At 40.3% G+C, this 23,473-nt stretch overlaps 5 protein-coding genes across 5 annotated transcripts in view; 4 read left to right on the plus strand and 1 right to left on the minus strand.

The window, feature by feature from the left end:
• Positions 1 to 357, plus strand: part of LOC144659308 (uncharacterized) — a 1,011-nt gene extending 654 nt beyond the window's left edge. Inside the window, exon 2 of the mRNA XM_078519724.1 lies at positions 1 to 357. This exon is cut by the window's left edge and continues 479 nt beyond it. Coding sequence (XP_078375850.1) covers positions 1 to 175 — 175 coding nt within the window. The 3' untranslated portion in view covers positions 176 to 357.
• A 454-nt stretch (positions 358 to 811) lies between these two features.
• Positions 812 to 4,050, plus strand: LOC144660475 (cytochrome P450 3A24-like). Its single transcript, XM_078521111.1, has 3 exons — positions 812 to 993; positions 1,170 to 1,745; positions 2,284 to 4,050. The coding sequence occupies exons 2-3, from the start codon at positions 1,205 to 1,207 to the stop codon at positions 3,267 to 3,269; spliced, it is 1,527 nt and encodes a 508-aa protein (XP_078377237.1). The 5' UTR covers positions 812 to 993; positions 1,170 to 1,204; the 3' UTR covers positions 3,270 to 4,050.
• Positions 4,051 to 5,025: 975 nt separating this feature from the next.
• LOC144660478 (cytochrome P450 3A24-like) lies at positions 5,026 to 9,199 on the plus strand. Its single transcript, XM_078521114.1, has 2 exons — positions 5,026 to 5,645; positions 7,264 to 9,199. Exons 1-2 carry the CDS (start codon positions 5,129 to 5,131, stop codon positions 8,238 to 8,240), a joined length of 1,494 nt encoding a protein of 497 aa, XP_078377240.1. The 5' UTR covers positions 5,026 to 5,128; the 3' UTR covers positions 8,241 to 9,199.
• Positions 9,200 to 14,624: 5,425 nt separating this feature from the next.
• On the minus strand, positions 14,625 to 16,556 carry LOC144660524 (pancreatic secretory granule membrane major glycoprotein GP2-like). Its single transcript, XM_078521184.1, has 5 exons — positions 16,551 to 16,556; positions 16,373 to 16,455; positions 16,072 to 16,251; positions 15,551 to 15,619; positions 14,625 to 15,092 (listed from the first exon to the last, which is right to left on the minus strand). Exons 3-5 carry the CDS (start codon positions 16,247 to 16,249, stop codon positions 14,716 to 14,718), a joined length of 624 nt encoding a protein of 207 aa, XP_078377310.1. The 5' UTR covers positions 16,250 to 16,251; positions 16,373 to 16,455; positions 16,551 to 16,556; the 3' UTR covers positions 14,625 to 14,715.
• A 4,679-nt stretch (positions 16,557 to 21,235) lies between these two features.
• On the plus strand, positions 21,236 to 23,338 carry LOC144660533 (cytochrome P450 3A21-like). The gene is made up of 2 exons (XM_078521195.1): positions 21,236 to 22,025; positions 23,326 to 23,338. Exon 1 carries the CDS (start codon positions 21,296 to 21,298, stop codon positions 21,779 to 21,781), a length of 486 nt encoding a protein of 161 aa, XP_078377321.1. The 5' UTR covers positions 21,236 to 21,295; the 3' UTR covers positions 21,782 to 22,025; positions 23,326 to 23,338.
• The last annotated feature ends 135 nt before the right edge of the window (positions 23,339 to 23,473 follow it).

The raw sequence follows: 23,473 nt of genomic DNA on the forward strand, positions 1-23,473 counted from the left end.
CTCTTCACGTCTCAACCCTGTCAAATTCCACCTCAAATCGTATGGGTCTCGAGCTTTTTCTGTTTCCTCGCCTGAACTTTGGAACAGTTTGCCTGTTTTTATCCGCTCGTGTGACAATTTAAGTTCTTTTAAATCAAAACTCAAAACGTTTCTTTTTAAAACTTATTACTCTTAGCGATTTTTACTTTTTATTACTTTTAATGCAAATTTTTAATTTTAAGATTTATTCAGCTAATTTTAACAAAATTTTTATTGATTTTATTATATATATATATATTTTTTTTAAGCATTTGTAAAGCGCCTAGAGCAGGCCTGGATAGGCGCTATAAAAATATATTTATTATTATTATTTTATTATCTAAGAAATTATAAAATCACAGAAACCGTTATCATGTTAAATTCGCAAACACAGTTCCTTTTTTCATTTAGGATGACGAAGCAGTTCTAAGGCGTATATAGATGACGCAAATAACTACTGCAACTCAAAAAGAAAGCCGGTCACCTTCGTTGACCCTGTTTAAGAAATAACAGCTCTGAATATTGACATATTTCAAGGTCACTAATCGGTTACAAAATTCGTTTTTTTGATCCCTTTATATTTCAGTTTATATTTCAGCCTTATCAATTAAGCTTTGTTGGCTGTCTTACAATTATACTATGATTACGTGAAAGTTTTATTGTGGTCTTTTAGTTATTTATGCAGTATTACCTTTAAGGCTCCATATAAACATTCAGTTTTAGTTGTCACAAACAAATATAAGTAAAGAAGTAAAGAAGGTTAGTAAAGAAAACAACAAAGCGTCAAACTATTTGCCAACTTTGAAGCTTTACGTAAAAGAGGCCAAGGTCAATACAATCGCTAACATTACGCTGCAGTTCGCATCTAATGTTGCGCAAGGACTCAACTATAAAAACAGTTGCTGCACGCATCCACCGTCCAGTGAATTACTTCTTCTGTTCAGTCAGTAATTGTTTGAGTCCAGCAATATTAAGGTAAGTTGTTTTTGTAAGTCCTAAAATGAACTCAACAGAAGGCTCATTAAGAGCAAAAGTGCAAGACCTTGTACATTTGCTTTGCAGTTAGTCACGCCAAGATTATATTTTCGTGTTGTTGGCATTTACAATGAAAACAAATTAATTTGGGTTGAATCCACGCACTTCTCTTACAGGCTTGCTTCGAATACTGCAAGTGTAAAGAACGCGGATGATGGAATTGTTACAGCAGATGCTGCCTTTGGAATCCCTCGCTCATCCTGCTTCCATCGCGTCGCTTGTACTCCTCGCAGTGTCGTTTCTCTACTGGTATGGAACGCGTGGCTTTGCAGACCTCAAGAAACTAAACGTCCCTGGTCCCAAACCTGTTCCATTCCTGGGAAACTTCCTTGAAGCGAGGAAATACGATTCATTGCATCTCATGTTTCTTGACTACGCAAAGAAGTACGGCAAAGTGTTCGCCATCTGTCTGGGTAGACATCCATCGCTCGTCGTTACGGATCCGGAGTTGTTAAAGCAGATAATGATCAAGGATTTTCCGAACTTCCGTAATCGTTTCAATCCATCCATGTCCAATTTTGTTGGCCCTCCGCTTGAAAAAAACCTATTAGAGATCAAGGACGAGACCTGGAAGCGGATCCGTACCACATTGACACCCACGTTCAGCGCAGCAAAGATGAAGTTGATGGTGCCACTAATGGAGAAGTCGTGTGACACGCTGGTGGAGAAACTTGAGAAAATTGCTGATTCGGGTGAGAAGAAAATGATCTTGAGTTTGTTTTTTAGGTTGATTTTTAATGGCATGTACCTCGATTTTTATAACGGTTGATTGTATACGCGGGGGAAATGACCCTGGATGTTCGCTGTACGTTTTAACTGTTTACTTAGGACTAAAAGGGTAGTACAGTGTGATGTGTAGTCTTTTATGAGCCTGAGTCTTTTTAGGGCCTCCCAGGAAGGCGCGGAATCTCTGTTTCCTCGTTCCTAAAGAAACTTTCCTTGTGCTCCTTTGTTCCCTTAAAGTATTTCTTTAAATTTTGTTTTCCCTGTTCCCATAGATACGCTTTTGTTCCCGTGTTCCCATGCAGTTTTATTTCCCTTTTGTTCTCATATTTCGAAATTTGAATGGCCAAGTTCCTTTGTTCCCTAAAAACCCTGGGGGTAGCCTTAAGTTAAAAAAAAATCTGGTCGCGATCTGATCAATGTTCCTAGTAGCCTTTGCAGTGACCAGTTCTTGAAACTGACTTAAAACTATTATTTTAACTTTTTATTGTATGTTTTATTTTATAGGACAAAGTGTGGATATGCTGGACTGGTTCAGCAAACTGACACTGGAAGTCATTTTATCTACGGCTTTTGGTGTGGACACCAACGTTCAGATGGGAGAAAACACCGAAGTACTGAGAAAAGCGAAGGCACTGTTTGCAATCCCATTTATCGTCCGACAGTTACCCCGCCTGCCTTTTGGTTATTCACTCTTCAAGCTGATATCCTCCTTATATGGAAATCAACCTGCATATTTAGGAGACGTTGTCAGAGAAATCATCAAAACCAGGCGCCAGCAGGGTCTCACGGGTAGAAAGGATCTGCTCCATCTCATGATGGCGGCCAACGAAGAAACCACGGGGGAAGGAGTCAGCAAACTCTCTGACGACGAGATCGTAGCCCAAGCAGTCGTCTTCCTGTTGGCTGGCTACGAAACGTCAAGCAACACTTTGGGCTTTGCCCTGTACCATTTGGCTGTGAACCCGGATGTTCAAGACATGCTGAGGACAGAGATCAATGAAGCCATGGAGTCCAATGCGGGGAAGAAACCTTTGTACGAAGTGGCCCAAAACATTGAGTACCTTGATTGCGTCATCAAGGAGTCTCAGCGACTGTGCCCTGCTGTTGCACAAGTGAACCGGGAATGCACTGAAGATTTTGATCTGAATGGAATCCATATTCCTGCTAGAACGGAGATTTTAATTCCAATATATGTTATGCACTACGACCCTGACGCTTGGCAAAACCCGGAAAAGTTTGATCCAGAGAGATTCCGAGGTCCCTCTAAGGACACCCGCCATGCCTTCCAGTATATGCCGTTCGGTGCCGGTCCTAGGAACTGCATCGGGATGAGGTTCGCCTTCATGGAGGTCAAGATGGCTCTGGTGAGAATCCTGATGAAGTACAAGTTCGTAACATCACCCGAGACAAAAATGCCGCTTGAAATTCGTGCTGGCGTTACGCTGTCAGCAAAAGATGGAGTGCTGGTCAGGGTGCAGTCTGCAAGTTAAAAGAAGAAGTTTCAATTAGCTATAATGTACCGTGACTTTGTCATGTTTTGTTGTACACTAAACCTAAACTGATAAAGCCTGAATTTTATAGTAAAATAGAGTAGCCATTTTTAGGCGATGACGTCAGTCAAGTCTTATGCCAGAGGCAGTGGGCGGAATTTGTACCACTTTCTGTTTCGATTCTGTTGCGATCGACCGATCAATAGAACTGAATGAGTTAACAAGAAATCGCTGCAAAACACGAAGCAAAATACTCCTGGAAAATTAGAAAGGACTGATACAAAGTATGAACGAAAGAGACGAATTATGTATTTGCGAGTTTTATTGAATTCAGTGAACAGACATGATCACATCTCTACATTTATTAATACAATGGAAACGCTTGACCTTGCGTGTCGCTCGCGAGAAGTATTGAATATCGTATATCAAATGTCACACTACAAAATAACGCAACTTTTTGTTGAACAATCATTCAACACAGAAATTGTCAGCTACTTTTATTTAGTATACGTTAATTTTCCTGAAAATTAGCTAAGACCCCATTGGAAAACGTCATCGCCTCTGCATGCACTGCATGCCGTTTATTCGATTAGTAACAAGGTGAAATATCGGGACAAACGAAGCCAACGATCGTGCGCAATCGAGTGCTCGACAAGCGTAAACTTGAAGGTTAAAGATTTGTATAGTTATAGATTATTTTAGTAATTATAACAAAAGGATTTCTTTCTGTAACTGAGAGGCCAAAATAAAGGAAGATGTGATTCGTTTATGTTGATAAGCAGAGCTTCACGACTTGGCTCAGTTTTGATTTAGTTACTTGGAAACTAAGAAAGAAATGAAAAAAAGAAAAAAACAATTGCAGAAAAAATACATTTACTGTGCCAGCAGCCAAACTTTAGTTCTAAGAAAAGTTAGGAATTTAATCATTCCCCGGCTAATGTCATCTAGTATTTTCGCACAACACTGTGATGGCAATCCTAAGAAATCTCGGATCTAAGCATTTTACATCCCACTCCTTATTTCACCCGTCTGCAAGAAGAAAAACGTAGGAGCACGGTATTTTCGGGCGTCATATAATTATTGACTGGAGAGCAAAGTCACAACAAAAACCCGTGGATGTTTTTTTCCAACTAATACGGCCGTGTCTTTTCTTGATTTTGGGAAATTTATAAATTTTAACTACGTCCAAAATGCAAACAGACAGCAGTGTTACTGATTTTTCTTAGGAGGGTGTGCACCACTGCACACTGCAGAATACCTGTTGTATTAGAAAGCCGCAGGTCATCTCAACGATGGGATGCGCACCCCCCCCCCCCCCCCCCCCGAGACCGCCAATGGTTATTCATTTGACTTTACTGACAACAAAAGCTTTTAAAGTTTCACTTGTTTTACTCTAAGTGTCGAGTCGAGTCTACCGTTTGTCGTTCATTTAAGGTGGCGGTGTTATCAGTCATTATATGACCTGCAATTTTATTTATATATCAAGTGACATCGATTGAGTAAATAGTCTTCACAGTCTGTCCATGAAAATCACTACAGAAAACAATCAGCATGTTTTTTAATTTGCAATGCAAAATCGTGGATTTTGGATTCTTGAGAAAATTATTTCTTAAGATGCTATAATAAAGCTAATTTACCAAGAGCCAGTATTCTTTATGCGTTCTGGTAAGCATCGATAAACTCTCAGCTACTTTGTAAGCCCAAGACGGAGGATTGATTTATTTTTCGTGACAGAACCCCAGATTTGAATATTAGTTTGTGTTTACTTTTCACTGACAGGACGCCATCACCCTTCACGCGTGACGGCTTACGTTACAAATGTGATTATCATTATTTCTTTGTCACTCGTATCAGACAAAATGGAAATCACACTTCAAACGTTTAACCTTTGGGATCCTTCCATCATCTTTTCGACTGTGATTTTACTGTTGATACTCATTTACTGGTATGGCACGCTCGGTTTCTCAGTTCTAAACCGATTGAATGTCCCAGGTCCAAAACCTCTGCCGTTTGTCGGCAACATTCTGGAGGTCCGCAAGTATGGAAGCATTCACTTGATGATTTTCGACTATGTGAGACAGTATGGCAAGGTCTTCGCGATTTCGCTGGGCAGGAAACCATCTTTAGTCGTGGCAGATCCCGAAATGCTAAAAACGATTATGGTCAAGGAGTTCTCGACGTTTCACAACCGAATGATGCCGACTCCTCCGCCACCGATGAGTTCAAACGTGTTCTCCGCGCGTGACGAGACGTGGAAGCGAATTCGCAGCATTCTGACGCCCTCGTTTAGCGCGAGGAAAATGAAACTGATGATTCCACTTATTGAGGAATCGTGTGATGTGTTTCTGAAGAAACTTGAAGGGATCGCTGATACCGGTGAGTACTTAAAATAAAGTGATCAATGTGACGACACGGGGAGTTACAAAGACCTGCAAAGGATCAATTATGTAGGAGGAACGTTGAAATCGGTAATAATGAAGATTTTTTAGTCGTTAGGGAGTGCGACCCCTGTTTATTTTTGGTCCCTTTCTCTAGTCCCTTCATACCGTAGAAATATTAATGCTCGAATTAGAGCCTCACACCTTTACAAAGTGCCCATGAGGAGTTAGATCATTCAAGAGTGACCTATGCTCAACATAGAATTTTTCTTTTCTAATTAGACTACAAGGCCAAGTTTTTTGTGAGCGAATAGTATGGTATTGTAAGGAATGGATCTTAAATCGAGCCGCTTTATTAGTAGCTGATTCTCTAACAGGAAAATGTATTATATTCTTTATTCTAAACCACCGACCGGCCTAGTGAAGTTTTCGAAGGGTGTTAAATGGGCCGCTTGGATCGCGAAGACCTTTCGCAGGAGCAAAGCCCTGGTCAAACAGTCCCAATATTTTGATCCAATATCAACTGAAATCGTTTGGTTAGAGTGTTAGAACCGTTAAACCAGGCCTGTTGGGTTTGACTCAAGCGAGTGCAACAGTCCAACATTTTGAAACAAGTTGTTTTCGTAAGTCACATGTACTCACTGAGAAGCCCAAAAATAGCCCAGCAAAGCTAAAAGGATTTCGGATCAAAATTTTGAGACAGTGGCCAGTGGGCTAAACGCTAAGCAAGCTAATTATATCAGAATTCCACTTAAGTATCAAAAGTTTACACACCTGTGTGTGGAGAGGCACTGTGACGAGTAAAGTGTCCTACACAGAAATTAGACAATGCAAGGAATGTCCCACCTGCAATACTCCTGTTCACTTAATGCTACGGAAGTCGGGGTTTAAAATTGTTAGTTCAGTCGAGCCGCCAAGATAATAAGTAGAAAACCGAAGCTGACTCTTACGGCAAGCAGAACAGATCGAGACAAACATAAAAAATAATGTTTGCCCGGGGGGGGGGGGGGGGGGGAGCGGGCTCCGTATTTTGTGTTTGTATTCATTTTCTTTTAGCCCCCGTAGTGGGTTTGTCTTGCAAACCGAGATATCGGGAAAATACATTGTACGATCTTTTAATTTTATTTTTGTCCAGTCTCGATCCTTTTCTTTGCATAAAGGTAAGCTTACCGTTTTCTATTTTTTTTTTATGCTATTCCAATATTCAGGAAAAAAGAGCTCGGCCCTACGAGGCTATGTAAAGGGGTGACGTCTGCATACGAAGCCCAGTGACCCATCAGACCGGAGCTTATCCCGGTTTCCGTAGCGTGAAGCGGCTAGGAGAATTTGCTCTCCCCCTGGATAGGATGATAGTCCATTGCAGGGTTATCCCCCAACAGTAAATTTGCCGGTACCCATTTATACACCTGGGTGAAGAGAGGCACTCTATATGAGAGTAGAGTGTCTTGCCCAAGAACACAACGCTGTGACCCGGCCAGGGCTCGAACCCGGACCGCTCGATCCGGGGTCTAGTGCGTTAACCATTAGTCCACCGCGCCTCCCACCTATGAGGTTATAGTTAGACAATATAGTCAGAATGCTTTGTTTTAATTCACCATTGTACTTGTTGTTTTTAGGTAAATCAGTTAACATTATGGACTGGTTCAGCATGCTGACATTAGAGATTATCCTGTCGACTGCATTTGGCGTCAAAGCTGACGTGCAAACTGATCCAGACGAAAAACTCCTCACGAAAGCTAGGCAATCTTTCCGATTTCCCTTTATTTTGCGTATCGTGGGCCGCCTCCCAGTCATTAAAACAGTTCTGCGGTTTGTCATGAGTCTGAGAGGAAGTATGGGCTACTTCGGTGACCTCGCTTTGGAAATGATACGCCAACGTCGAGGAGAAGGTGAGACGAGCCGACAGGATCTGATGCAGCTCATGCTGACCGCCCATGAAGATTCTTCGGTCCACGGAGTCAGCAAACTTACAGATGAGGAAATTGTCGCACAGTGCGTGGCATTTCTGTTGGCTGGGCACGAAACCTCGATGATTACTCTCTCCAACACCGCTTACCATTTGGCGTTATATCCAGAAATTCAGGAGAAGTTGCGAAAGGAAATTTGTCGGTACATCGAGCTAAATCCCAGCGCGTCCCTGTACGAGCTGTCGCACGGTATTGAGTACCTTGAATGCGTCATCAACGGAACCCAGCGTCTGTGTCCTCCGGCGCACCAGCTTAATCGAGAGTGTGGCCAAGATTACGAAATTTACGGCATCTCAATTCCAAAAGGCATGGAAATCGTTATTCCTTTCTATGCACTTCATCATGACCCTGATGCCTGGCCGGAGCCGGAGAAGTTTGACCCGGAAAGATTTCGCGGTTCCGCCAAAGACACCCGTCATCCGTATCAGTACCTTCCTTTTGGAGCCGGGCCTAGAAACTGCATTGGGATGAGGTTCGCCCTGATGGAGATCAAGATCGCTCTGGTGAAAATCCTTACGAAGTACAAGTTTGTGCAAGCACCCGAGACACAAGTGCCGTTGGTTATGCACGCTGGTAATACCCTCTCCCCTCGAGACGGGGTTCATTTAAGGGTCGAGAGCATTTAGAGCCATCCGACATAAACTATTTCACGGTATACTAGGTATACTGTTAAAAACTGAACTGCCAAATCTTGTTAACGAAATACGATTCTTCAGTCATACCTCACCACTAAACAAAGGAATGACTGTGTGATTTATGAAACTTTTTAAGACAGAATACATCAGGAAATCGAGTAATATTAATTTTAGTTGAATTGGACGAACATCGAGTACCAGAATAATTAAAATCCTATTGCGTTATTTTCTATCCTTTTTAAAAGCTAAAGATGTTAATAATTATCCATGATAACACCAACAATAATTTCCTATCAGAGCCTGAGAAAATATATTTAAAAGTTCACAAGAAACATGTAAACTATAGGTAAAATCTTACGTGTAGCTAATTTTGTAAACTCGTCTTTTAAGCGATTCAGTGGAATTCAGTGGAGCTTTGAAACTTGTTTTCGATGTTTGGTGTTGTTAGAAATGATTTATTTTTATGAGATATTTGAAACAGTAACACAGAAGTTTGCAATAACATGTAAATAATTTTGGTGGATAATTTTGTCCAGTTAATACTCGAAGTCCAGGTCGATTTCGTCTTAAACTTTTAAACAGGTGCTTTTTAATCTTACAACTGATAGCATTTTTCCAAGAGAAAAAATGATGCGTGTCTAGAGCAAACATGGTTTTTGGGTAGAATTTGCCAACACTGAGTTGGTTTTACTTGTTATTTAATAACATTCTCATTTTTTATATAGTTTTGCCTTCGAATTATTAGAATTGCTGTTTTCTTATATAACTTTGTTTACAATATAAGAGAACCCGTTCTGTAAAAAAATATTTGATTCCTTGGTTATGTCTTATAAAGGTTGTACTGAACAAATACAGTGGAATCAGGAGCCCTGGGCTCCTGGTAGAATTGAATTACTCATCGCTATCACATACTAGAAACAAAGGCCATTTTCTTTAGATTTGCTAGCACCATGTTACAATAAATTATACCTTATTTATCCACACTAACTCAAACTTACTGTCGATATAATTTCGGGTAGGGAGGTGCGGCCCGGCCTCCTAAACCCTGACCCTGTTTAAGACACGAACCTCTGATTTTCCTACCCCGTTTAAGACAGAATGCCAATTCTTGATACCCCGTATAAGACAAAAACAAGTACCTCACTTGCTTGTTGTGATTGTGAATTAAGCTACGTATTAATGCCGAAATCAACGTAAGTCAGCAATACGGAAGAATTTGTGAAAATTCGGCTTGTTACACCTCTGCAGGCTTATAAGCCTATCTTGTTTGACTTTGTTCCATACAAAGATACCCTGTTTAAGACAAAAATGGGTGAAATATATACCCCGTTCAAGACAAAAAAGCCTGAAAACCATACCCTATCGGGCCGCACGTCCCCGTTAAGCCCTAATAAGGGAGTGCCCCCCCCCCCCCCGGGCAATGTACTGGTGGCTGCCATCCGCTTCAAGGTGGAAATGGGGTACATCTCTTGTCACTAAATGCCTACCAAAACTGCCATTAAGCCTAATATAAAGATAACATGTCACAACACTTTAATATCCGACACATAAATGTTTTTTTTCTTAAGTAGCTAGGGTTCCCAGTCCCTCGCAGCATATTTGAAGATCTCATCCAGACCTCGAGCTCGCCGCGTATTAGCCGCTCCAAAAGGTGGGGGTATCATGAAGGCACCATCTTCACTCACTGTGGCCGGGCTAAGGGAAACAAAATTGCCTTGTGCACGTCATGACGCTTCTTTTTGTTATCCATGGCTACAACGGCCCTAAACAGTCCATGTTGATTACAGCATAATGACTCTTTATTTAGGCTAGGGTACCCAGTCCCGCGCAGCATGTTTCAAGATCTTATCCAAACCTCGCCGCGTATTATCCGCTCTTAAAGGCGGATTATTAGATTAAAGAATAGCCTTTTAACACTGATTAACCTTGACTTTATCTTTAAGTTATAGTAATTTAATTAATTTTGTTGACAAATGATTCTTCTGGGAGCCGAAAATTAACAGCCGCCATATTTGCATTGGGTCTATACCGTCGTGTTAATACTCGCGTTGTTGACTTAGTCCCTGTTTATATGGAGGAGAGTTGTCCCTGGTAGGAGGGTTAGGCCCGTTCCAAACGCTGCTCCACTCATGTGCCGAACCTAACTGGTGAATAAAGTACGGCAGAAGAGCGGCGTTTGAATCAGTTTGGTCCGGCACTTTTAATTAGGTTCGGCAAACAACGTTAAGTTCGACAGGGTCTGCCGCACTATGCGACATTGGAGCGGCGGCTGATTCATACGGTGTTCTTCTCATGTGCCGAACCTAATGCATGAATTACTGTAATGTATTTTCGATATAACAGCGCTCATGATTGGTCTAAAGTGGAGTGGCGTGACTAGGTCTGACCAGTCATGCATGAAGCACGACGGCACAAAATTCCGGGAAAATTACTTCGCTCACCGGGCTCGCATTTTGTTTATCTTTTTTAATATGTTTCAGCTCAAGAGAAGCGGAACTTCGTGGGAAAATTGTTTTGGTGGTAATTCCTTTTTGCTGTTTCCCCACTTTGTGAGATCAAATTTGTACATTAGCATTTACAAACTAATTCTCGAGAGAAAACGGCCAGTTTAAATAATATAAATCTCGCGGAATGAATTTGCTTTTCCGGAAATATTATTATTATAGCAAAACTTGCGTAATAGTTTGCTGATTTCGACTGCAAAAACCTTTTATCATCCTCAACGCAGACGTTCAGTCAATATTATTGTTAACGGCTTGTTTCCGCGAATTAAGTTCGACACAAATACGCCGTTTGAATCAGCTGTCGTTCCAAAGTCGCTCCAAGGTCGAACCTTACTGAGTTAGGTTCGGCACATGAGCGGAGTGGCGTTTGGAACGGGCCTTACCCTCTCCCCCGAGCCATCTTTTGCCGTGCGTTTAGATGAGAAAGTTGTCCCTGTTGACCGAGGCAAAACTTGGCCCTCTCGGTTCAAAAGACTGGCGAGAGTTGTTTCAAAACATCTATTATGGCTGCTTTTTCTAAAATCAGGAACGCTGAATCGTCGACAAAGACCATTTTTTTGGACTAATTTACCGCCGACTTCGATTTTAATTTATCTACAGTTTTGTTTTTGATGATTTTATCTTTTGCGCATGCCCCGTATGTGTCAACTTGTCCCTGGTAGACGAGGCAAAAATAACCAAACTATTTATATAGAAAAAAGTTGGCTCGGTCCCCAGGGTCACCCTCCCTTCAAAGCGAGTGACGCTCCACCCAGGGTCACCCTGCCCCCCGAGCCAACTTTGCAATTTCTCATGTAAACGGTTCGCAGCTATTTATAAAGAAACATGTGAAAAGCTCTTTCGACTGGGGTGGCTCGGTATGGAGGGTAACCCTCCTTCCAGGGACAACTCTCCTCCATATAAACAGGCCCTTAGTAAGATTAGTTTATTGGTTAATGGTCTATTGTCTTGAAGGCACAAGGTCGAGTCATTACATAAGAATTACTTGAATTCTTTGTTGTATTTCTGTGCAAGTAACCTTTTGCGTTTCCTCGCCATTTTTATTCGAACATATTTATCTACATTTTGGACTCGATCTTTCAATTTGCTGGTGTCAGAATTCGCCGTTCAGTAGTTCTAGAAGTAGTACTAAAATCTCGGTTATAGGTCATGAGGCTCTCTCCTCCGCAGAGACTCCTTTAGTGGGGAAAGGCGAAAAACACGGGGGGAGGAAGGCGAAAACACGAAAAAGCCCGTACGGAACACGAAAGAGGCCTTTGCGGAGAAGAGAGGGTCATGAGGTATTTTCATTGGGAGTGTTCAAGTTATGTTTGTGACATATTTTCGTTATGACCGTGACGGTTTATATATAAAGATTTCAGTACGGGATGGGGTTGGGGGTTGTTGAGGATGGCAGAAGAAAGGGGATAGTAGACTTTAAAACGGTATCTAAAAGAAACAAACATATGAAAACAGAATGTCGTTGCTTTCTAGCATCAATTTCAAACAGCGTCACTGTCCCGCAAGCGGACGGACCTAGGACCACTGGGAAAGTGTACACTTAGGGAAAGGTTTCCGCTGATGGAAGGTTGAAAATCTGTACAGGAACCATGGCGAAATGTCCTCTCACGGGAGGTGTTCGTTAGCGGAAGTTTGCTTAGCTCTACAAGATTTTAGTAATACAGATGTTTTCCAGGGGGTTTTCTAACTTAAATTTCCCAATTAAATGCCTTTTTATCAGACAGGATGAAAAATGAGACCAAGACTCCAGTACGGTATAGAAGGCAAATGCCTTTGTTTTATTTTTCTGCCCATTTCTCATTAATAAAACTGTACGCCTTACAACAGCTTTGAGTTCCAAAATCTAACAAAATTCTATAATATTTTCTACCGTAGCAAGTTAGGGCCATAACATTAAAGGTGCAGTATCACGAGAATTCCTTTCCCTTTTTTGTGTAAACTCTGATAGAATTATGAGGGTGCACTCACTGATTAACAAAATCACATTTGAACAACAATGAAAGACAAATTCATTCTACAAGGTTCATTCTCTCAAGAAACACTTTCAAACTTGAAAACGTCGGCAGACTTTTCTCAAAGTTTTAGGCCACTACTGCCCTATTCGTCCGTAGCCAAACCAAATTGACGTTTTCGTTCCAAGCCAAATTGTGTGCAAACCATCAATGGTAACCTCAATAAAGTATATATTTTCTGAAAGCTTATTGAATAAAGATTGTAATTTTGGATTTTGTTTTGATAATATAGACCATAATAAGCAACGTCAGCATTTTGTTTGCAATTATGATGTTGCGCAACTTTAGGTTTATTTGAGAAGACATTTATGTGAGAGCCAAAACTTTTATGTGGAATTTGATCAACATATATTGGTCTATAAAACGGTGTCTCAGATTTTTCTTTTTTTGCTCCATTAATTGTTTATGACTTTTTAAACTTTAAAATGGCGAAAATATATACTTTATTGGGGTTACCATTGATGGTTTGCACACAATTTGGCTTGGAACAAAAACGCCAATTTTCCTTCCGTGATACCTTAATGCCAATAAATGCCAACACCTTCATTGCATTTTAAGAAGCACTAAATCATGGTGACACCGTCCCTTTAACAGCTTATTAAACGAAGTAAAAAATGCTATTTTATTCTTAATTTTATAGATTGTTATTTAAGTTTCGCGATTGTGAAGAAGGCTGCAGCATCGTACACCGACTTAAAAACGTAAAACCACTTAGTTGTTATGGGTGTATCATACTATACTTATAAGCCTAGACCTCGTCAAAACTGCTCAAATATAGTTTGACCTTATAAAGTGTAGAATTTCGCCTTTTAAATCTTAACCCTAGACTTAAAAAATGATCATCGCGCGGCATAAAACATGCAAAAAGCATAAAGAAGAAAAAGTATGCCTCGAGTATATGGATTTGAAGAAGCATCTGAAGCCTAATGCGAATTGCATTTTTAACTATCTTCTGTTTATTTCGTATTTTCTACTAAGAGACTCAAGTAACTATTCCTAATTAGCTGTTTATATCATCAGTCCATAATTCAAAGTCGTGTACCTGTTGCAAAACCGTGTGTGCATCAGTAAACCTCAAATGACCATTCCAAGAGTTAGCCAGGCGATGTAAGTATTTTAAAGCTAAAAAGTTCTTAAAGTAATAAGCACGAAGTTGTAATATTTTGTTAAAAATTATTATAGGAAAAGTGGTACTATCAAGTCTGTCAAGTGGATAACTTAAATCACTCTCGAGGTATTTGGCATTGATCTTAAGTTTTTTCACTGTATGAAGTAAAGACGTTTTTATGAGAAAGGTTATAGAAAGTGCTGGAGCATTAAAGTTACTGTGCGATTCCTGTTTGATTTCTTAGTTATGGCTTTTTTTTTCTGGCTTTTGTTCAGTTTCTGGTACTTATGGCTTGTCCGTTTATCTCCTGAGTAGACAATACAGGAATTCCGGTTAACGGTTTGACTTTTGACATGTTTTGAGTCCATTTTCTTTCATCATTGACGGCTACACGAGAAAGGAAATTGTCAGAAGACTAGAAACAACGGCACTGACCGTTTTCCTGTCTCAGTCAAATCACAACAACAGTAAAAGCTTAGGACGTGAAGGAAGGTGACATGGTTACATTTGAGATTTACTGTACACATTATCGCTATACCATAAAATTCCGGTTATAAGCCCCCCGCTTATAAGCCCCCCCGGTTATAGGCCCATCATCCTGGAAATAAAAAAATACATCCGATTATAAGCCCCCTCGGATATAAGCCCCCCTCTACCGGACCGAATAGGGCTAAATGTAAGTTGCTTTATTGTGCGTTTTTAACTCAAAAACGTATTTCCATCAACACTCGCGTGGCTCGTTTCGAAACGTTTTTTTCATTCCGCTTATAAGCCCTCCCAAAACCCCTTACGAAGTTGTATAAGCCCAGGGCTTATAACCGGAATTCTACGGTATGTTTGTTTTAGTCAGTGCTGCAGTAACGAAAATGACAACCAGGAGTATTACTGAGGTAGTAAACATAGAAAGAACCGCAGTTTCTCACTTGAATATAATTAGACCACTCCCAGTTGGAATTTACACAACAGTCTGAGTTCATGTGAAAGCAGACCTGCCTGGTGACTTTACCTTCAGCGACTGAAGGATGTTCACCATTTAACCAACCGGTTGCGACAGTGCCACACCTCCAATCAGGCGGACATGATGTAGGCATTCTAGTGCCGGCAGCTCCTTGGAAACGGTACCAGGCAGGAACAAGTTTATCGTCACATTTGCTGCTCGCATAAACACTGAAGGTTATCTTTCTGTCAGCACTGATCAGACTTGTATAGTTTTGACATTCTGAGAAAAAGAGAACAAAAGAGAGGCAATAAAGTCCAGGGAGTCAAATGAGTCAGCGAATTAAAATGTGAAAACAACAATCCGTGTGACTTGCTGCGACGAGTTTTTTTTTTGTGTGTGTGTTTTTTTTTTTTTTGCTTTGTATGTTAGTTTTAATCAAAAAGTTCGATTCAATTATATTTGTACATGTATGACAAAGGGGTGTCCCCTGCACTTTTTCAATCCCATATCCTCCGCCCTAGTATAGCTCCTAATGGCTGGCAGACCATAATGAACTCGAACTGACGAGTTGTAATGCGCGCAATTACCTTGAAATTTTATAAAAAAATATATACCAAGTATATTCACAAATTAAGCACACTTTATTATTTACTTGAATGCCGGCATTGGTATCTTTACGTACTTTAATTATATATATATAAACATAACGTATCTCAACTGAAGATTTAACAACTTACCTGGTTTGGAATCGATCTTTTCTTGCGACTCACTAGAAGTTTCATTACGTCCTTTTATCTTTGAGCAGGCTGAAAAATAATTGTTGTGTCCAAAACCCTTTGATAAAACAGGAATATGCTTGCAAGATACAATTGTAGTATGGCACGTCGAAGGTAAGAGTAAAAGAGATTATCCAACTAGGTAGCGCTCTGACCAATGCACGTGACATATATCAGTTTGTTATCTGGGATAAAAACAAGACTGAGTTCGTTTTTTTGGGGGGGGGAGAGGGGGGGGATTTGAAGCAATCTCTAGGGAACTGGATTGATTTTGCCTTTCACGACCTGTGGCAGGGGAGACCGGCAATAAAAATGGTGACAATCAAAACACGTTAAGATTATGAATTTCGAGTTCTTTCCGCTTAGAGCCTTAGCGGAAAAATTTGCCAAACAGCAAAGTTGAAAGCAGGAGTTCCACCGTCGCCCGTACCACGAGGAGTGTATGACATTTTACGTATGTGAGGACTGATGTGTATATTTACCTTCGCATTCTTCCAGTGCTTTGATCCTTTCGTTCAATTCTCTCACGGTGTCTTCCAATATTTTTGTCCTCTGTTTTAGCCGTTCTCCTTGCTTGGCCAGTACGGGTTTTACATCTTCCATTAGAACCATGAACACCAACAGACAAGGCAAAAGAACAATCTTCAGATGGGTTGCCATTTCTGTGGAACAAACAAAACGTTTCACACTTCAAATGAAAGCTGAAGCCATTTTCTTATAGTGAACGAGAATGTATAACGTAACACGCATTAACATTCTACATGCACTGCGCGCCCTACTCACCCTGAATATTCTTCGATTTTTTACTGTAAAGTAAGAGAAGTTTACGTTCCAAAGTTTCCACTAAGTTTACCAACGGTCCAAACCTGAAAAGAATGAATATACGAGCGATTAGTCAAAAACCATGTACATATTACACATCAAAACATAATACAAGACACACAGAGAAAAAAAAACATACGTCGGCTCTGGTTGCTCCAACAAATTGTGGTTTTCTGAAAATGAGCACTGGCATTAAAGAGAACAACGTCAACGGTAAAGTTGACATGTAGTTTTCCTATTGGTTGTTGATGACTGCACGAGATGTACCATTGGTTGCCTTGAAAATGCTCGGTCTACTGACTGTTGCTAAGTGAATATATTTACCTAGCAATATTACCGGCGGCTCAAAAATGTGTTCTTGTAGGAGGAAAAATTATTAAGTCAAAAACCAAGTCCGATGCAAGACTTTCAAAAATACACGCTTGCGCAGATGATTTCAGAACTAAAGCGTAAAAACGAAATATTATAGTGGAACGAATGCGTGGAGGCAATGTTGACCACTTATTTCAGTTATTGCGTGCGCGCGAGCGCGTCTAAAGAATATTAGCATAACCACACTGACCTACTATTGGTAATCGCGCGATCTGTTGCTACACAGGTGCTACTATCGTCCGTAGAAGGCCTCGGAGCGCGCGCGTAGTCTTCGCTGAATTTTATCAATCAAAACCTTCAATAAATCAATTTTGCGTTATTTGATTTTAAAGATCGCTCGTGGGTTATGCTAACACAATTAGCGCTCCCCCCCCTTCTCTTTTTTTTCGGCGCGCCCCCCCCCCCCCCCCCCCCGCAGCAACCACCCCCGCCCCCCCATCAAATATTAAATTTTGCACATGATGGTTGCCAAGCACTAATTCTTTTTTAAATGCCGACCGGTCTGATACAATTCTTGAAAATGTTGCGTTATTCTCACATCACTATACTTGAAAAAAATCTTCGTTTACGTCTGCTCCAAAATATTTGCCAATTTTGCTTCCTTCAGGCAGTGGTCTTAAAACGATTGCTTTGTTGTGCTGGAAATTCAGCTGATATACTCTGCTCTTATTTCTGCTCAGATACATTTTTTCCAGGCTACTAAAAATAATGCTGAGATATAATTCTAATTAGTTATCTGTTCCGCTCTCCATTCTTTGGCAGATGTATCTTTTCTGCTTGAAATTCTGCTTAGATGTCCCTATTGTACTCGACATTCTGCTTAGATATCAATAGCTCTTCTGCTGAAATTTCTGCTCTGAATCACGGCTATTCCATTCGCGTTCTGCTCAGTTACCAAAAACAGTTTCATCTTACAAATGTTACTGATTTGAGAGGTATTTTCTGTTCATTTTGACTCTTGATATAGCATTTCTTTACTACTGATGAACTTCAAACTGGATTACTATTTTTTTTATTGCTATTGTTATTATCTTAAATGAAGAAAACTAGAAGCTAACTTATAAAAATAAAGTATTGGGAAACCAAAACCGAAAGAAAACAAAACAAAACAAAACGGCAATCGTTTTACTTAATATTTATTTTAAAACAGAAAACAACACACAGCGTTGTGGCTAAACAACAACACTTATTTTTGCGGGGTATGAGATGATTTGCGTCACTTGACATGTGTACTTCCTTTGCGTCGTTATAGAGCGAATCTTGGTACGACTCTCTCGTCTAACGCTTTTGTCCATTTTTTTCTCAACAGTCGAAGAATAATTTAATGACAAAATCCATATTTTACCACAACGGGCAAGGAACGCATTGAATGTCAACTTATAATTAAGCCATAAAGACCGCGCGACTTCTCGACGTTATTAGAAGAAAACACGGTGTTTTATTACTTCAGAAAGCAATGGTTCAAAACTCCATCTATTATGAATCAAGAATAACAAGAAACACGTGCTTTAAATTATGATATAGATTTAACCAACCCTAAAAGCGGAGCTCTCCATTTATTTAATTTGCACTGGAGTTTACAATGTTTACATTCAGGTAACAAATGGTAAATAAGCAGCCAAATTAAGCGCTAATGTATACAGTAGCCCATAGGTGCAAAACCAAATTAATTTAAACCGTTCACAGTTTAACTGAATGTCTTACAGCACAACAAAATATGCTCACAGCGACACGGCTTATCTTAAGGTAGGGGAAAATAAACTCATGGCACTTAAATTTTATACTAAAGAGTTTATTCCCTGCTTTCTATATATATAGAAATAGAATAGTTTCGCAATCCTCTTAAAGTTTTGCTTACGAAAGAGACTTCAATATATTTCGTGGTTAAGTATTCCCGTCTCGCTTTTCTACATGCCCTACAAACTATTGAAAGTGACATCTCTCCCGGCACTCAATTGGGTTGCTTACGTATGCACGTAAGCAACAACCTAAAATTTTTTCTGGGATAAATCGTTGTTCATCTTTTATCTCTAGCCGTGTGTACTGTTTGCGGAAAAACTTTCATTAAACACTTAATCATTTCTACGAGTAAAAGGTAGCTTCAATTTCAGTTTGTCATGATAATTTCTCAGCTCGCGCTCGAGCTGGACGAAGTAAACATGATTTCAGAACAAGTTTCGTTTTAATTAAGTTAATTTTGATTGAGTTTATCTACTTTGCCGTCGATCAGCCTTTCGGGAGACTTCACTTAAATACATTGCAAGAATTTCTTCTGTGTGTTTGTGAGAAAAGTTACGGTTTAAAATCGAACTAAATCTCACAGCTAGCAATATGAAATAAACTCACATCAGAACATCAAGACGATTAACTTACGCCATGCAATAAACTGAATCAATGAAACCGCGGCAAAATAACTTAAATCAAGTAAGGGGAAAAAATCCACTCTTGTGAGCATAAACGTATTGCAAAAAAGACTGAATGAAGGCGAAAGCGGCAAAGTTCCACGGATAGGTCGATACAGAACCAGCCGATGTGGAACTTCTCAATACTGCGGCCACAAAGTAAAAGCATATTTTTTTCATAAAATTAGACCCAGCAATTTAATAGAGTTTTGCATCTTACATTTAAGTCTTGTCCTTTACTTCAGGGGACTTGATCCACGCTGAGGCACCAAAATTAATATTTTGTTTTTTCGATGATGACAGCCGAAGATTCAACTGTAAAACTGAACTTGCGAAAGAAATATACTCTTTCAACAATGCAATTACGTTAGCTCTCCTTGTAAACAATTTTCGTTGACATATTATATACGTATATAGAAATATTACGAGAAGAAAGTTCCGTCTCGCACCTGTTTACTCGCGTTTCATTCAGTCTACACTGAAACCGCGCAACAAATTCTACCGCGTTTTCATCCCATCACTTCGTTTAGATCTAACTGTCCACATCATCCAATCGATAGAACTTTGTCAATTGCTTGTTTTAGGGTTACGGAATTGCCACCAGAGACCAAAACAAAATCAAATTTAACTGCTCAGCTGCTCAGCTTTAAGGTAGGGACATGTCGCAGCGACATGAAGCAGCGAAAAAAAATATGTTGTTCACACTGAGAGGACATGTAGCAGGGACGTGTAGCGGGAACATGTCGCAGCGACATGTCCCCTCGTGTGTGCTGATAATGTTTGGCGCGTGCAACACGAATTCTTGCAACGTTTTTTCCCCTGCAACATGTTGCACGCAGTCCAACGAGTTGAAATCCGTGCAACATGTCGCAGGGACAAAAGTGCCGCAAAATCGTCCCGGCTACATGCCCCCTCAGTGTGAACAACACATGATTTTGTCGCTGCTCCATGTTGCTGCAACATGTCCCTGCGACATGTCCTCACGTATACGGAGACCTTTAAACACGAAATTTACCGACTGAGGTTTCAATAAACTCACTGATAAAAAACACAAACAAAATAGGGCAGTTGGAAAATAAATCGTTCACATTTTTTTCACAACTTTTGCCTCGTCTATGAAGTCTGGCTACAGCCCTGATAGCTTTACCCTTTGAAGATATTTTGTCTTGCTCTGCAAACTTTATTTGCAGTTTGCCTGCGTACGTACGTACGTACGTACGCTGGCGACTCCCAAAATTTCTCGGCCAGATGGATTTACCGATTTCTCTTACTTATGAATGCTCTCGTCGTGCGCTGGAGCTCCGCTTTAAGTTTTTGGGTGCGTATCGTAAACGGGCCAAAAACGTGACACGAAAAATTAAAAATCAAGAATTCGCCGACATCTTTCCTGATGGACTGAAGCAACGAGTTTAATGTGGAAGGGATTAAATGCAAATTGAGTTAAAGATCGTGTTTTTGACTAATGTTATGAATGAATAAACACTTAACAATGGACAGATTCAAAAGCCCATAAGTTTATCGTTGAAAGCAATTTTCGTAACATTTAATGCATGCCGGTGGATGAGATTCGTTAACGCAAACAAAAACAGCTGAGCATAGGGTAAGACTAAATCGGCCTCAAGTCTGGGCGCATTTCCAAATTTTATTTAAAGGGTATCACAGAGACTGCGGAGCAGCGCCGTAAAGGGAATTGAATTCTCGCCATACACTGCTTTTTGGTTTAATATATGTTTAAAGACTAGAGCGCATTTTAGCTGGGTATCTTAATAAGCTGGAGGCACAGACTACGCGGAACGGTACGTCGCTTTCAAAAAAGGAGAAATAAAATTAGTTTTTGTGTACCGCCGGCGTACCTACAGCTCCACAGAATATCGGCTCAATGAGGGAGCCAGGCAGTTGAATTGGTGTCAAAGCTTTCTTTGCTCGTTGATACATTATGGCACTCTTATTTCTAGTATATATTTAATATTTTGCTCCATTCATGTTTATTTGTATTACTTATTACTAGTTATATTTAAAGTTTTAACACAACACGCTGGCCTTCACTCTGAACCACTTGGCTGTAAACTCGGATGTTCAAGACAAGCTGAGGACAGAGATCAAAGAAGCCATGGAGTACAGTGCGGGAAAGAAACCTTTGCTCAAAGTGACCCAAAACATTGAGTACCTTGATTGCGTCATCAAGGAGTCTCAGCGACTATGTCCTGCTGCTGCACAAGTGAACCGAGAATGCTCTGAAGATTTTGATCTGAATGGAATCCATATTCCTCCTGGAACAGAGTTTTTAATTCCCATATATGTCATGCACTACGACCCTGACGCTTGGCAAAACCCGGAAAAGTTTGATGCAGAAAGATTCCGAAGTCCCGCTAAAGACAGCCGCCATGCCTTCCAGTATATGCCGTTCGGTGCCGGTCCTTTGAACTGCATCGGGATGAGGTTCGCCTTGATGGAGGTCAAGATGGCTCTGGTGAGAATCCTGATGAAGTATAAGTTCAAAACATCGCCCGAGACCAAAATGCCGCTTGAAATTCGTGTTGGCATAACGCTGTCAGCAAAAGATGGAGTGCTGGTCAAGGTGCAGTCTGCAAGTTAAAAGAAGTTTCAATTAGCTTTAATGTACCGTGACTTTCTCGTGTTTTTTTTCTTGTACGCCAAATCTTAACTGATAAAGCCTTGATTTTATACTCAAAATAGAAAGAGTTGTAAACAATCAGCCATTTGATGAAGAGTAACAAGGTGAAACACCGGGACAAACGTAGTCAACCATTGTGCTCAATCGAGTGCTCGACAAGCGTAACTTTGAAGGTTAAAGATGTGTATAGTTATAGATTACTTTAGTAAGACTTTAGTAACAAATAGATTTCTTTCTGTAACTGAGAGACCAAAATAAAGGAAAATGTGATCTGTGATGTTGATAAGCAGGGCTTTACGACTCAGCTGATTTGATTTAGTTACTTAGAAACTAAGAAAGAAATGAAAAAAAGGAAAAATACAATAGCAGAAAAAATACAGCCACCTTGCCTGCAGCCAAACGTTAGTTTTCAGCATAGCTAAGAATTTAATCATTCCCCAGCTAATGTCATCTAGTATTTTCGCCCACTGGCACTGTGTTGGCAATCCTGAGAAATCTCGGATCTAAGTATTGTACACCCCACTCCTTATTTCACCCGTCTTCGCTTCGCGACTCTCTGCGCGTCGCTTCGCGACACATTTCGGCTCGTTTCGCTCGCCAATAGAGGGCGACTTGGTGCAAGTCTAGTCTGCAAGAAGAAAATTGCAGGGGCACGGTATTTTCGGGCGTTATATATTGACTGAGGAGCAAAGTCACAACAGAAGGCCCATGGATATTTTTCGAACTAATACGGCCGTAACTTTTCTTGATTTGGGGAAATCTTTAAATTTCAACTACGTGTAAAAAGCAAACAGACAGCAGTGTTCTCAGGGGCAGATGTAGGATTCTTCTTTGGATGGTGTGCACCACTGCACACTAGGTCATCTCAATGATGGGATGCGCACCCCCCAGCACCCTCCCCCAAGACCGTTCCTGGTTATTCATATGACTTAACTTACAACATAAGCTTTCTTAAGTTTTACTTCTTTTACTAGCTATTGCAGTGTCGAGTCGAGTCTACCGTTTGTCGTTCATTTGGCGGTGTTATTAGCTATTATATGACCTGCAATTTTGTTTATATGTCAAGTGACATCGACTGAGTAAATAGTCTTCACAGTCTGTCCATAAAAATCACTACCAATGAGGAAAGAAAACAATCAGCATGTTTCCTTATTTGCAATGCAAAATCGTGGAAAACTGCTCGATGTGTGAAAGTCACGCGATCCAAATAACACCTCACGCACGTTCTTGAGAAATTATTTCAAGAGATGCTATAATAAAACCAATTTACAAAGAGCCAGTATTCTTTATGCGTTCTAGTAAGCATCGGAAAACATTCAGCTACTTCGTAAGCCCAAGACAGAGGATCAAATTATTTTTCGTGACAAAACCCCAGGTGTGAATATTAGCTTGTGTTTACTTTTCACTGACACCATCACCCTTCACGCGTGACAGCGGCGTACGTTACAAATGTGATTATAATTATTTCTTTGTAGTAAATAATAAAGATGGTAATTTTTTTTAAGCTCGGTAACAAATAATGAAGATGAAGTATTCAACATGACACGAGCATGGGACAAAGAAAAATTCTGAGTCCCCGACGGGAATCGAACCCATGGCCTCCCTAGTAAAATGGCCCAGCTCACAACGTGTCTCTCGTAGCTCAGTTGGTTA

The sequence above is a fragment of the Oculina patagonica genome, chromosome 7 (genome assembly GCF_052425735.1).
Source record: "Oculina patagonica isolate OP01 chromosome 7, crgOcupat, whole genome shotgun sequence".
NCBI lineage: Eukaryota > Metazoa > Cnidaria > Anthozoa > Scleractinia > Oculinidae > Oculina > Oculina patagonica.

Coding starts and splice junctions, on each gene's coding strand:
- LOC144660524 (XM_078521184.1), bottom strand. CDS start 16,249: ATGGCAACCCATCTGAAGATTGTTCTTTTGCCTTGTCTGTTGGTGTTC. Junction 15,620..16,071: donor AGCACTGGAAGAATGCGAAG/GTAAATATACAC, acceptor ATTATTTTTCAG/CCTGCTCAAAGATAAAAGGA. Junction 15,093..15,550: donor AAAGATCGATTCCAAACCAG/GTAAGTTGTTAA, acceptor TCTTTTTCTCAG/AATGTCAAAACTATACAAGT.
- LOC144660533 (XM_078521195.1), top strand. CDS start 21,296: ATGGAGTACAGTGCGGGAAAGAAACCTTTGCTCAAAGTGACCCAAAAC.
- LOC144660475 (XM_078521111.1), top strand. CDS start 1,205: ATGATGGAATTGTTACAGCAGATGCTGCCTTTGGAATCCCTCGCTCAT. Junction 1,746..2,283: donor TGAGAAAATTGCTGATTCGG/GTGAGAAGAAAA, acceptor TTTATTTTATAG/GACAAAGTGTGGATATGCTG.
- LOC144660478 (XM_078521114.1), top strand. CDS start 5,129: ATGGAAATCACACTTCAAACGTTTAACCTTTGGGATCCTTCCATCATC. Junction 5,646..7,263: donor TGAAGGGATCGCTGATACCG/GTGAGTACTTAA, acceptor TGTTGTTTTTAG/GTAAATCAGTTAACATTATG.